Source organism: Squalius cephalus (assembly GCF_949319135.1).
Source record: "Squalius cephalus genome assembly, chromosome: 18".
Classification (NCBI taxonomy): domain Eukaryota; kingdom Metazoa; phylum Chordata; class Actinopteri; order Cypriniformes; family Leuciscidae; genus Squalius; species Squalius cephalus.
The window spans coordinates 35,041,437-35,056,093 of NC_137139.1; the positions used below are offsets into that span (position 1 = coordinate 35,041,437).

The following is a 14,657-nucleotide window of genomic DNA, read 5'->3' on the forward strand; positions in this document are numbered from 1 at the left end:
ACACCCTAAAAACCACATAGCAACAGCCTATCAATCAACTAAAACACCATAGCAACACTTTGGCAACCACCTGATGCCATAGCATTGACCCGACAACCGGTAAGAACACCCTAAAAACCACATAGGAACAGCCTATCATCCAACCAGAACACCATAGGCACTACATAACACCCTGGCAACACCTTAGCAACCAACTGATACATCATAGCAATGGCCTGGCAACCGCTCCGTACACTAATAACCACTTAGCACTTAGCAACAGCCTATCAACTAACCAGAACACCATAGCAAACATATACTGTAGCAACACCCTGGTAACCACCCAAAACACCATATCAATGACCCGGCAACCACTCCGAACACCCTAAAAAACACATAGCAACAGCATATCATCAAACCAGAACACCATAGCAACCATATACTGCAGCAACACCCTGGCAACCATCTAAAACACAGAAGCATTGACACAGCCACTGCTCAGAACACCCTAAAAATCACATAGCAACAGCTGAAATCTAGTTTTATTAGCTTATAAGCTATTTTTTGATGTCTTAAAATGATGTTTTAATCAGATTTTCTGTTGTTGGGTATAATAAACCCATTAAAATGGTGCTGGTGTACAAGGTTCTTCAGTGGTTTTTGACTTTCTGTCCATGAGGTTCTTGAGTTGATTTATATGATTCTTTGGAGATTAATGATGTTCCTGATGCTTCATTATATCGACTTCAGACTAGAACCTCTTTGTGGACTGAAGTCTAATAACATCAGAAGTCAAAACGCTTTGGATTTGAAATGGAATGTCGTGTAGTTCCTGTCAGTCGTTTGTTGTAGTCCTTAAAAAGCAACTTCTTTAAAAGAAAATATCTCCCTTTGCTTTGAACTTTGAGCGTCATAACTTTGCAGATGTTGTTTATGCTCAAACAGCAACATTACACACTAACTAAAGTTAGAAAAGTCAAATCATAATCAACCACCCCTTTAAACGATTTCAAAACAGATTAAACGTGTTTATCAGGGGTTTATCCAGTGGCCACCTGGTGGCCACTAGTGGCACTCAGTCGTTCCTCCAGGCGGCAGGTGTCGCTGTGGAGCCGCAGAAACGGCCTCTGTATGAGGACCGAGGGAGCTCAGCTGCTGCTGGTGTTGTTGTTGATGTGGCCCAGTGCGGATGTGTGTGAGAAATGGAGTAAAATTATTAATTATCCTGATTAAAACGAGCAGAGATCGTTTATTTCACCGCAGAGAGACTGAAAGACAGCAGCATGTTCAAGAGCTGGAGCTCGTGGCTGGGCGGAGAGCCGGAGAATGAAGAGAAAACTGACAAACCGGAAACAGTGGAGGAGAAAAACATAAACACAGAGACTGGAGAGTCACAGGCCAAAGGACTCAGCGGTGAGACAACACTCTACACACACTACACACTCTACACAACTATATATACATCATCTGTGGAAGATCAGATACACAAGCACAACTAATCATGCTGTGGTCAATGTTAATTATGGCACTGAAAAGTCCAAATTATGACATCAAAACTCATAATTATGGAAAACAATCCATAATTAGGTCGAAATTATTAGATAATACGTCAAGATTATAAAATAGTCATATTCAAAGAAGTGGAAATTAAAACAAAATCAAATTTTTTGCTTACTGAGCCATATTTTGGCTTTTTATTTCATAATTATCATGAGATAAAGTCGAAATGATGACACTAAGATACTAAGACAAAAATAGCAAGTTGCTGATTTACAAAAGCATGTTTTTCTTTCTAATGCGCATGAAATGAGCTTCCATATGTGTGTGTATGTGTTTATATATATCTGTGTGTGTGTTTGTATATGTGTTTATATTAGGGCTGTCAAACAATTAATCGCGATTAATCGCATCCAAAATAAAAGTTTGTGTTTACATAATTCATGTGTGTGTACGGTGTATAATTATTTCCTATATATAAATACACACACATGCATATATATTTAAGAAAATGTGTTATTTATATATAAAATATTTATATATAATATAAATTATATATAATATAAATATATATACACAGTATATACATGCAAATATTTCTTAAATATACACATGCATGTGTGTGTATTTATATATAGGAAATAATTATACACCGTACACACACATGAATTATGTAAACACAAACTTTTATTTTGGATGCGATTAATCGTTTGACAGCCCTAGTTTATATCTCTGTGTGTGTTTGTATATGTGTTTATATATATTTATAAAATTAGGGCTGTCAAATAATTTAATCGCATCTAACATAAAAGTTTGTGTTTATATAATATATATGTGTGTGTGTGTGTGTGTGTATATATATATATATATATGTAGTATGTGTTTGTGCACACACACACACATTATATAAACACAAATTTTTATGGTAGCTGTGATTGATCGATTTGACAGCACAAAATAATATAATATAGCATGGTAAAGTTGTAGTAATGTGAGGTATTGCTTTATGCAAAGAAAAAATAACTGCACACACACTTACGCGCATTTATTACCGTTGTCCAGGTATCATTTCCTCCGAGATGAAGAACTCTCAGTGTGATGTTTGTGTGTGTGTAATGTGTGTGTTCTCCTCTCTCAGGCTTCATCCTGAGCTTTGCGAGTACCGCGACTAAGAAGATCTCGGAGTCTGTGGCAGAAACTGCGCAGAACATCAAGAAGACGGTGGAGGAGAGCAACATCGACGGCATCATCGACAAGGTTTCTGTCATCGCTAACTCATATTTCACTCTTAATATCAGATTTATAAACACATTCTGTCCACCAAACATGTGTTATAGGCTGTCCTGGGTTTAACACTAGTGGAATGCTCTTTTATGAAGTTACCTCACTTAAGCACTTATTTAGTAAGATTAAGCCTGAAAAGGTTTTGGATTTGTTATAATAAGTTAGTTTAAAAAATCTTGTATAATATGACTTTGTTTGCTTGGTTTTATTGTATTTATATGATATATGTAATACATTTTTGACATGAGAATAGCCTCAGATGCTGACATGGCATTAAATTAAACACTCTATCTATCATTGATACCATTGCCCTGTTTCCTTTAGGATTAAGATTATTTTTCTGACCCCATTGGCAGATAATTTTGCTTTTTTTAAGCATCAACTCACTTAATTTTGATTAATTCCCCCGGAAAACAGGACATAATATTTAATGTCATTTTACTTCTTTAGTAAATGCATCTTGATTTAAGAGTTTTTAGATATTTGGATTGGAAACAAGACAAAAACACTGAGTAAGAAAAGCATGTTTTGCAGTGAAACGATTTGAGACGCATTATTTTTGTTACTTTATATACTTAATTTTATTGTATTTCTTTCAAACTCCTGCACTTTTAACACACGATCCTCCCAGAAGAAGTGTGTGATTCTGCTCACCTTCATCCAGTTGCACTGATTCTCTTTCAGACCATTTTGGGAGATTTCCAGAAGGAACAGGAGAAATTTGTGCAAGAGAAAAATGCAAAGAAATCAGGTATGAGGTCGCACAGGTGTTTCTGAAGACGTGTGTTTGTGTGCGCTTCTATATGTCCTGGAGTGTGTGTGTGTCCGCAGACGCAGCGGTGCCGCCTTGGGTCGGATACACCGAGGAGGAGACCATCCAGCAGCAGATCCTGGCTTTATCCGCTGTGAGTCCCAGCTCTACTTCATTACGTCTCCAGGAGAAAGAAAACTCATTTATAGGGCTGGGTAAAAATCCAATAAATCACAATAATCTTTGTGCTTTGTTATATGAAACAAAGTCTCAGATTTCAAATTACGTCCATTTTCTTACGAAATTCAAAAACATAAATAGCGTTTTGTCGCTGTGGCGTGAGATCGCTCTGGCTCAGCTCGAGAGAAGCACGTGATCTTCTCTTCCGCCTTAATAACACCAGATACAGCGCGAGATAAACATGAATGAGCTTCTGGAAGTGTGTTAAAGACAGAGTACAACTTATCGAAGTCCGTATCATGTGACATGGAGTCGCTCAATCAGTGTTTCAACTGTGGAAAGATGTCAGTAAATCAGCTCATAAACAATGTCATGTAACGTCACATTTACCTCAGAAAAACCATATGACCATAAACCCGTCAGTCAGCGAGAACAATTAACTCTATACAGGAGCATTCTGCTAATTATATGCACCATATTACATGTCTTCAATTTTTAATGCATGTTTGAATAAATCTGGCAGGTTTTAATGACAGCCACCATTTAAATGTTTATATTTCATATATCTTTATTATTATAAAAATAAATAAAAGTGTAATTTAAGTGTTTGTAAACAAATCAGTAAATTTCTACCTTCAATATTATAGTAGGCTAATGAAGCCTATAATCTACCACTGACTCCCATAGTTCACAGCATTAGTGAAGAGATCTGTTTTCCTTGAGAAAACCTGATATCCAAAATAATCAATATTGAATTGAATCGAATCAAATTGCAAGCTTGTGAATCGGAATCGAATTGTGAAATTTGTGTCAATACCCAGCCCGACTCATTTATAACCGCTGCGTCGCACAGAGAGAGCCGGACGCCGCTTCACACGCATGAAGTGTGACTTATACAAACACACTTGACGTGCATCTGTGAGTAACTCTGATCCTGTGTGTGAACATTAGAGATGGAGATCTGAGGAACTGATGAAGGAAAACCACTGTAATATGCATTATGAGTCCTAATCATACAGTGTGTGCTCACAATAACAGTTTAAATACATCAAATAATTACGTTTTACATCTGATACACACATTTAGATTAAATATGGCATTCTCGTTTTCCTGTGTCATGCTGTGTGTTAATGCTCATGATAATGGCAGAACTCGCGGTCTGAGGAAATATTTACACGCAAATAATGATCAATAATGCACAATCCCTTTCCATTAAAAATATAAAGCAATTAAAAATACTATTCGGCCAGTGGAAAACACTGAGAAAAACTGTCTCTGAAATGTATTTTACACTCTTTGATTTATTTATTCAAACACAAGGCGAGGATCGGCTACTAAATGATTTTTAGTGATGTGATGTGACTCATATTTTCCTAATGTCTTGTACCGTTAAACATGGGATCACATGGATGATTTTGCATATGCAAATGATATGCAAATGAGGATATGCATGGTAAACGAGGCGTTGTAAGCTTATTTTGGGGAGGAGACGCGTGTGAACACAATCCTCCGCTGACTGGGTTTATAAAGGGGATTTATCGCAGGTTCTGGCGTTCGCACGCTTTTAGAAGTCTGAATATTCTTTGGCGTGCGGCATTTTTGGCCTTCAGGCGCACACAAACCTTTAGTGAGGATCCTACACACAGTTTGATAAACGAGAGCCCTGATCATTGTAAACAGGGGTTAAAGTGGGCCGGAACGGTCCGGAACTGCGTTCCGGCACCTCAGATAAATTAATAAATAAATAGATTCAAATCAAATCAAATCAAATCATTCTCATCAAATTCAATGATTCTCATCATTCATCAAATCAAAACTGAATACCACCCCCTGGCCCGCCTTCACAAACACGCTTCCCGACGTTATGTTCTCAGTCACGGTTCTCCTGTCTGATTTAAGTGCATCTACACCGGTTCACGCCTCCCCTCCCCGCTGAACGCCAGCGATTACTAATGCGTGAATGCACTCAGGTGGTTGAGCGCGCTACAGTTAGTTTTAGGTTCGATATTCCCTAGTTTAGTTTTAGGTTCGATATTTTTTTTCCCCTTGTAATATATATTTTATTATTTATTATATATATTTATACATGAGAATGCTTTGACGCGTTTCCACAGCGCTTGATGCCTAACGGAACGTCTGCCAATTACACCAACTGCGTTAAACGTAGACTATAATTTGTATTATTTAAAATTACTTTTAACATTTAAAAACAGACGATTTCAAATTCCACAGCTTGTAGAAGGTTCCTATTGGCAATACTGACTTAGGCTACAGCTTTCCTGGTAGCCTTGAGTCAATTAACTCGTCTCAGAAAATGATTCATAATACATATAAATATCAGTTGATCCTTTGTTTACTTTCTTCACTGACACAGACGAAAATGAAAAGACTATCAGTCAAAGTTCAGCTTTAGGAGGGGAAGAAATAGGACAGGATAAGAAGACTGAGAGAAAAAGAAAGATGAAGATGAGGAGAGAGCAGGTGTTGACAAATATCTAATGACAAAATTTTAAAGCTATTTCTTATCAAGTTTTTTTTTTTTTTTTTTGGCCTTCAAAAGCCCCAAATTGCACATTTGTAGGTCAGAGAAATCCAAATTTTCTCGGGGGAGTATGTCCCCGAACCCCCCTAACTCACATTTGAGTCAGTTTTGACTTCCCATTTTTATCTTTACATTTACATTGTGAAAAAAAAGGTTGTGTTCCGTATCTTCATCATATCATTGCAGATGTAGGTGGACCAAAATAAAAACATTAAAATAAGTATTAAATAAGTATTGTGCCACAGTGACACTCTTGTCCCAAAAAGTATTAATATACCACAATACTCAATATGTTGTCCCACGTGAGTCATTTTTCCCTGTTGCACCTACACAAAATTTGAGGGTTCCCCTACCTGCCAAATCCCACTTTAACCACTGATTGTAAACCAGGACAGCATGATTGAGTTGTGTTTTTCTGTCTTCGCTCAGGACAAGAGGAACTTCCTGCGTGATCCTCCGGCTGGAGTGCAGTTCCACTTCGACTTCGATCAGATGTCCTCCGTCGCCCTCGTGATGTTACAGGAAGATGAGCTTCTCAACCGGATGCGCTTCGACCTCGTCCCTAAACAGTGAGATCTGGCTCCATTAAAGCTTTGTAACGCAGTACAATGTGCACAGTAAAACAAACGTGTGTGTAAGCGAGATTTGCACCAAGTTACGACTCAAATCTTTTCCTTTAACCACAATTTTCACTGCAAAACATGCTTTTCTTACTCAGTGTTTCTGTCTTGTTTCCAGTCCAAATATCTAAAACTTCTTAAATCAAGATGCATTTACTAGATGACGATGAGTAAAATGATATAAGATATTATGTCCTGTTTTCTGGGGGAATTAATCAAAATGAAGTGAGTTGAATCTTAAAAAAAGCAAAATTATCTGCCAATGGGGAGAAACATAATCTTAATTCAAACAGAAACAACATTATTTTTCTCCCCATTGGCAGATCATTTAGCTTGTTTTAAGCATCAACTCACTTCATTTTGATTTATTTCTCTAGAAAACAAGACATAATATCTAATGTCATTTTACTACTTTAGTAAATGCATCTTGATTTAAGAAATGTTTGATATTTGGACTGGAAACATGACAAAAAATGTTTGCAGTGAACACAAAAAAAATCTTAATATTTTTCAACTAAAAATGAATGAACAAAAATGTCAGCATGTTTCTACCATGCTATTACTTCATTTACCCCCTTTTTATTTATTAAAAAAAATTAGAAATTCTTTGAAATTTAAAATGTTACAAGAACTACAGAAAAATCTAGTATATCTAATATTTTGCTCAAAAATAGCCTTAGCCAGAACCTAGTGGTATTTGAGGGGCCTTGTCATGGAAAAGTTTGGGAACCCCTGGTATACAGTATCATTGTAATCTTTGACTATCAAAACATAGGGGTAGACATCATCTCTTCTGTGTTATCATGTTTGATTCAGGAGATATGAAACAAAATACATAATCTGGTAATGGTGGAAAGTAAAATGGCCGCCACGAGGCGTTTTTGCGATGGCTCCATTTCTGAAAATTTCAAGTACCGAGTTTCATGCTTTTATGAAACAGTGCACATATCACCCGGACTATAACACGTATGCAAAGTTTCATTTTCGTACTAAAAACTATGAATTAAAAAAAGACTGGGATCGGACCCGAGTGCATTAGGAGGGTTAACTCCTTGTTTTGTGTCTCTGTGAGCTGAGATCTAAGTGTGTGTGTGTGTTTCAGGGTGAAGGAGGACGTGTTCTGGAGGAATTACTTCTACCGCGTGTCTCTGATAAAGCAGTCGGCTCAGCTCACGGCTCTCGCGGCTCAACAACAGGCGGAGGAGAAGAACTCCAGCGCTCCACTCGACCAAACCCTCTCCGGTGAGTCGCAGTCACTCACACACACGGCAAACCTGCTTTCCTCACGCAGGGCTTCCAGTCCAGATATCTAAACACTCTTCAACTCTTCAATCAACATGCATTTACTAGATGAGGAAAATGACATAAGATATTAATATCCTGTTTTCTGGGGGAATTCATCAAAATGAAGTGAGTTGATGCTTAAGGCGAGACACTAAAGGTGAATAGGGTAAAATGTTTAACTAGCAGATGTCACCATGAAACTTTCCCAGTTGATTACCTACATTAAGATGAGAAAAAAATGTATTACAAGTTTTCTGTAATTTAATGTTTAAATATGCAAATTAGGCAATATCTAATTAAATATGTGCTAATTTGCATATATTAAAAAAAAAAAGAAATCTGAGTATTGGATAAAGCCAGGTTAAAAAAATGTCATTGTGTTCCCATATTAGATGGGAAAAAATGACAGGGATTTATGGATATCTACTTTTGTTATCCTGTAAATCAGAATATACTGTCAATAGCCTTAAAAAAATGATTTTCGCTATGTTTTTTGGAATAAAATGTTATATAAATCAGGCTAGGAATAATATATTTACAAATCCCTCTGTAAATGTCTTCATAATATAACTAGGTACAAGACTGGAGAGTTTGGTGTGTATCGGTGCGACTGAAGTGGAGATTTCAGAGAGAAAAGTCATTTTGAGAAAACGGGCTTTAAAGATTTATCATCAGCCAATGAGATTGCGCATTCAGCCCTTTTACTTTCACGATTGGCTGCTGATAAAAAGGAAATGACCATATTTGGATCCGATAGCATTGTACAGGAGAGAGAGAGCTTTCCAGCGGCGTGTGTGATGACAGGGAGCAGCGGGAGGATTTACAACGACAACTTTTGTTGAGTTTATGAGAAATCTACAGACGCAAACAGACACAGTGTGTAAAATAAAGACCTAAATGTGGATTTCTGACTTTTTTTCACCACAAGTCTGAAAGAAGACATGTTATTGAAGACAAATATCCAAAAATCTCAAAATTGACCAGTAAAAAAACCCAATGTTTTTGCCTGCCGTGTCTCGCCTTCATTTTTATTTATTTCCTCAGAAACCAAGACTTAATATCTTATGTCATTTTACTCATCTAGTAAATGCATTTTGATTTAAGAAATGTTTGATATTTGGACTGGAAACAAGACAAAAATACTGAGTAAGAAAAGCATTTTTTGCAGTGTTTGCACTGAACTCATTCATTGAGGAGATAAACATGTGTTTTCCCGCTCCACAGAGACGATCAGACCGAAGACTCCTCCCGTCGCCATCAGCTCCACACCCAAGACTAACGAGGTACAGTTTCCCCTCAGGTCTGCTTCATGGTCACATGTGTGTGTGTGTGTTCTCATCTCTGTGTCCGCTCTGCTTTCAGGAAGAGGAGGACATCTCCACCAGCCCCGGCGTGTCCGAGTTCGTGAGCGACGCGTTTGACACCTGTGACATAAACCAGGAGGATCTGAGGAAAGAGATGGAGCAGCTGGTGCTGGATAAGAAGGACGGTGAGAACCAACAACAACTACACACACTACTGAAATGTTACTTTGTTTTTATTTCTTCAGGAAAACCAATGTTATATATTTTTGTTCAATATTTATTCATTATTTAGTATTATTTAGAATTTTGGGGGGATTTTATGATACGATGCAATATTTATACACATTTTATGAGCTATTTTCTATGGAAGCTTGTTTCCGCCACAGAATAAAACATTTTAAAAGATAATTGCGACTTTTTATCTCACAATTGCGAGTTTACATCTCGCAATTCTGACTTTATATCTCGCAATCCTGACTTTATAACACGTAATTGGGAGATATAAAGTCGTAATTGCGAGATATAAAGTCGTAATTGCGAGATATAAAGTCGTAATTGCGTGATATAAAGTCAGAATTGCGAGATATAAAGTCAGAATTGTGAGATATAAAGTCAGAATTGCGAGATATAAAGTCAGAATTGCGAGATATAAAGTCAGAATTGCGAGATATAAAGTCAGAATTGCGAGATATAAAGTCAGAATTGCGAGATATAAAGTCAGAATTGCGAGATATAAAGTCAGAATTGCGAGTTATAAAGTCAGAATTGCGAGATATAAAGTCAGAATTGCGTGATATAAAGTCAGAATTGCGAGATATAAAGTCAGAATTGCGAGATATAAAGTCAGAATTGCGAGATATAAAGTCAGAATTGCGAGATATAAAGTCAGAATTGCGAGTTATAAAGTCAGAATTGCGAGATATAAAGTCAGAATTGCGAGATATAAAGTCAGAATTGCGAGATATAAACTATTCTGAGGTTAAAAAAAAAGTCTGTCTTTTTTTCCCTTAGAAGTGGACTTTATATCTCACAATTGTGAGAAAAGATGTCAGAATTGCGAGATATAAACTCGCAATTGTGTTAAGTCGCAATTGCGAGAAAAAAAGTAAGAATTCTGACTTTATAAGATGCAATTGCGACTTTGTTTCACGCAATTCTGAATTAATATCTCGCAATTCTGAGAAATAAAGTCAGAATTGCGAGATGTAAACTCGCAATTGTGAGATAAAAAGTCGCAATTATCTTTTAAAATGTTTTATTCTGAGGCGGAAACAAGCTTCCATACATTTTCCACCATTGAAAATACTACACTTTTTTTCTCCTAATATATATATATATATTATTCCATGTTAAATTGGAGACAAGGCATTTAAAATCTAATTTTTTAGAATTAGTGGTTGTAAAAAAAACAAATAAACGTGTGTAATGCCGTGGTGTAACACTAGATGCCTGTATAGCTCCATATAAAGAGGCTTATAAATTCTCTAGTGCTTTTTAGACATAATTACTTACTTTTATTAAGTTTTTATTTTTTTGATTTGGATTTATACTTAGACATTCTCAGACTACTTTTTGCCACGGTTTAGATTTTGTTTTGTTTGAAATGTTGATTTGAAGTGTCAGTTTTTGCATTACTTTTCACTACAGTCAAACCCGAACACAGAGAAAGACATTTTGTTACACTAAACATCACAATTCAATAAAAAAGTAACAAAAATGAACAGGTATGCTTAATCAATCTGGGTTTGATCTGATTTCATCCTCTTATTTGAGTCTTTTGGCTCAATTTGACCCTATTGTTACAGTCACACCAGTTTATTTGTGTGTGTGCGTAAGTGAGTGTGCGTTTGAGTGGGTGTGTCTGTTTAACCTCTTCCTTGCTGTTTATTTTCTTTACTGCATTGATTTTATTTCACACATTTGTAGTTTTTGTAGTCATTGTAGATTTGTAGTTTTTACCACCAAAAGATTCAGTTTTTTCGTATTTCCCAATAATTTCCTATGTCGGCCATTTTTGATCGCGAATAAGCCAAGTGTGACTTTTTTCCCCCCGACCCTTTAACAAATCCGAATCATGTCCATGATTTTTTTGTGTGTTCACATGGCTAATGCGACCAAAGTCACCAAGTTTCATCCCATTCCGATATGAAAATGTAAAAACGTTAAATTTTTTCGTCCATTTTTGAGCGAATAGTTTTGTTGTTTTTCCAATAGAAGAGACTGCCGACTGGGAGAAGGAACTGCAGCAGGAACTTCAGGAATACGAGGTGGTCGTCGACCCGGAAAATCGAGAAGATATCTGGGACCGTGAGATCGAGGAGATGCTGCAGGACGACAGCTAAATCGCAACAGCGCCCCCTCTGGTGTGGAGGACACTGCAAATGAAAACAGTTACATCAATCGGACAGAACTGAAGTTTCAGGGTTTTCTATGAGAATGTTTATCATAAACATGAATGAAATGTGATGTTTAGCAGTCGAGGGATTCATTCGGTGAGGTGCCAACATGCACAGCAACTAAGAAAAGGTTCCTCTCTCTGATCATAGTTAGCGAGAACACGTAAATCAGACGTAGTTTTGCTGATTTATCTTTTCTTTCTGACTAATTTCTGCCATGAATGGCCTTCTTTCAGAGGTGTAAATACAAACCAAAACTCAAAAAGCTGGAGAATTATTATTTTTTTTAATCTTGTACAAATATCATCACGACACATTTACTGGAGAAGCAAAATTATGATTAAAACATGAACAAAAATAATCTTATTTTCCTTTGTTAAGACTTTGTTCTTGTTTTAATAATAAAACTCACTTAATTTTGCTTAATTTTTTCAGAACGCTAGAGTTAATATCTTAAGTCATTTTGCTTTTCCAGTGAATGTATATTGATTTAAAAATGTTTTGATATTTGTACTGGAAAACAAGACAAAAATACTTGATGAATTTTTTTTTTGCAATGCTCAAACACTATAAGCGCACATATCGAGTTTCTCTGACTAGTTTTTGACGGCTTCTCATTCCTTATTTGTTTTTGAATGTCGATTATTCGATATTTGTACTCTGGTCATCATGTGGCAGGATTTGGAAAAGTTATAAAATGTTCGGTTTCTCTCTTGAGATAAAATTCCATACATGTTTAATCAAACAATATTACATGACTGTAAGGTGAGAGCTTCAGTATAACTTTGTGTTTGTTTGTTTGTTTGTATTTTCAACCTGCACCTTGTCTGATTACTTAACAGATGAATAATCATGCTTTTGTTGCCGTAAATAAAATCTTTGTCTCTAAAGTTCTCTGGTTTGTTGTTGTGTAAGCAATGCACCGCATTCGTTCAATATACAAATATGCAGTTCTTCACATCGTAAATACTGTTAGCGTTTATGTAATGTTGTTTTGTTCATGTTCTATATACACATATACGTTATTAAATTACATTTGATGCGGTTTTAAATAAGTTTTTAAATAGTGCGCATGTGTTTACACTGGTGAATGTCTGTCTTGATCGTGTCACTGCGCACGTAGACGTAATGGCGTCACCCGGGTTGCCAAGTTGGTTTGAAAATCCTCTGAATTCACGAAATGGCACATTATTAAACCCATCTGTATATGATTTCTGTGGAAAGTCGCAGAAATTTGTCTTTATTATGTGCTGAAACATTTCATTTAATGTGGTCGCCATTTGTTGATTATACAGTTTAAAGTTGCTAACACGTGACACTTTTTTTTTTAATACTACTACTAATGTTTCGTAGTGTAACACTATCTATAATAAATGTATGCACATACATACCATAATGACTTTTCTTATTGCATTACGAATTTTTTTCTGAAACCTTTTTTTTTATTTTATTTTTTATGGAAGCTTGCTTCCGCCACAGAATAAAAAATTAAAAAGGTAATTGTCAGTTTATATAATGCTATTCTGATTTTTTTTTTTTTCAGAATCGTGTGATGTTAACTCGCAATTACGAGTTATAAAGTCAGAATTGCAAAATATAAAGTTGCAATTACTTTTTTCATTTTTATTTTTATTCTGTGGTGGAAACAAACTCCCAGAGTAGGGTTTATTTTCCCTTTTTTTTAAATGTCATAGTTGTTTAATTTTTATTTTGTTAACGTAGATTTTTGTTTTTCACTGTGAATAGTTTTTTTTTTCCCTAGAGGATGGTTTATTTTACTTAAAAAAATATTATTGTTTTATTTCACTTTATTTTATTTTATTAATGTAGATTTTGTTTTTCATTGTGGAGTTTTTATTTTGTGTAACACTTAATTAATACATGTGTGCACTTATGCCACGATGATTATTTAATTTATTTTGTTATTTTTTTCTGAGGGTTTTTTCTTCTTCTGTTGATGATCCAGCCTTTATCATACACTCAGGATAGTATCAGTTATGTGGTTCAGCTCGGACTGCCAGCTTAACGTTTCCTGAAATGATTCCAGATCGCAAAAACACATTGTGCAAAGCAACTTTAACTACAAGATCAATGTCTTGCACTAGCACATCGGAATCACAACTTGATTGTTTAGAGAATAACACACTTTCTAAAATAAATGATTGCGCAGCGCCGGTATCCCTCAGGATGCGGATACGCTTCGTTTCCGACGCATCTTCGCTCAGTGCTACAACGCCATCACAAATAAACGGTTCAAAAGTAGACTCAATCACTGTATTCAAAGATATGCTCTGGTGACAAAATCTGTCTTTCAACCACTGAAACACTTTTCGAAGGATTTCAGAGGGATTGTACATCAGAACGTCGGCTCACTATTGGCCAGCATCACACACATGACCAGCGTCGGCCAATAGTGAGCCTACGTTCTGGTGTACAACCCAGAAGCGCTGCGCTGTTACACTATGTGAACTCACTCAGAGGCCAGAAGAAAATGAGTTGAATAAAGTTGTTATTTTAGGTTTAATTTGCACAAAAAGTATTCTCGTCGCTTGATAAACTTAAGGTTGAGCCACTGTAGTCACTTGGACTATGTTAAACATTGTCTTTACTAACTTTCTGGGCCGGCAAGTTTCAATTACCTAGCAGCCTATGGAGGAGTGATCCAGCTCTCAGATTTAATCAAAAATATCTTAATTTGTGTTCCGAAGATGAACGAAAGTCTGACGGAGTAGGAACAACATGAGGGAGAGAAATTACTGACAGAATGTTCATTTTGGGGTGAACTAACCCTTTAAATGACTGGTTTATCGCTCGAGGAGT

General features: G+C 36.2%; 1 protein-coding gene across 1 annotated transcript; it reads left to right on the plus strand.

The window, feature by feature from the left end:
* The first annotated feature begins 1,095 nt into the window (after positions 1 to 1,095).
* On the plus strand, positions 1,096 to 11,947 carry syap1 (synapse associated protein 1). The gene is made up of 9 exons (XM_079850443.1): positions 1,096 to 1,392; positions 2,615 to 2,733; positions 3,445 to 3,511; positions 3,592 to 3,665; positions 6,663 to 6,802; positions 7,956 to 8,095; positions 9,362 to 9,420; positions 9,500 to 9,626; positions 11,656 to 11,947. Exons 1-9 carry the CDS (start codon positions 1,263 to 1,265, stop codon positions 11,781 to 11,783), a joined length of 984 nt encoding a protein of 327 aa, XP_079706569.1. The 5' UTR covers positions 1,096 to 1,262; the 3' UTR covers positions 11,784 to 11,947.
* The last annotated feature ends 2,710 nt before the right edge of the window (positions 11,948 to 14,657 follow it).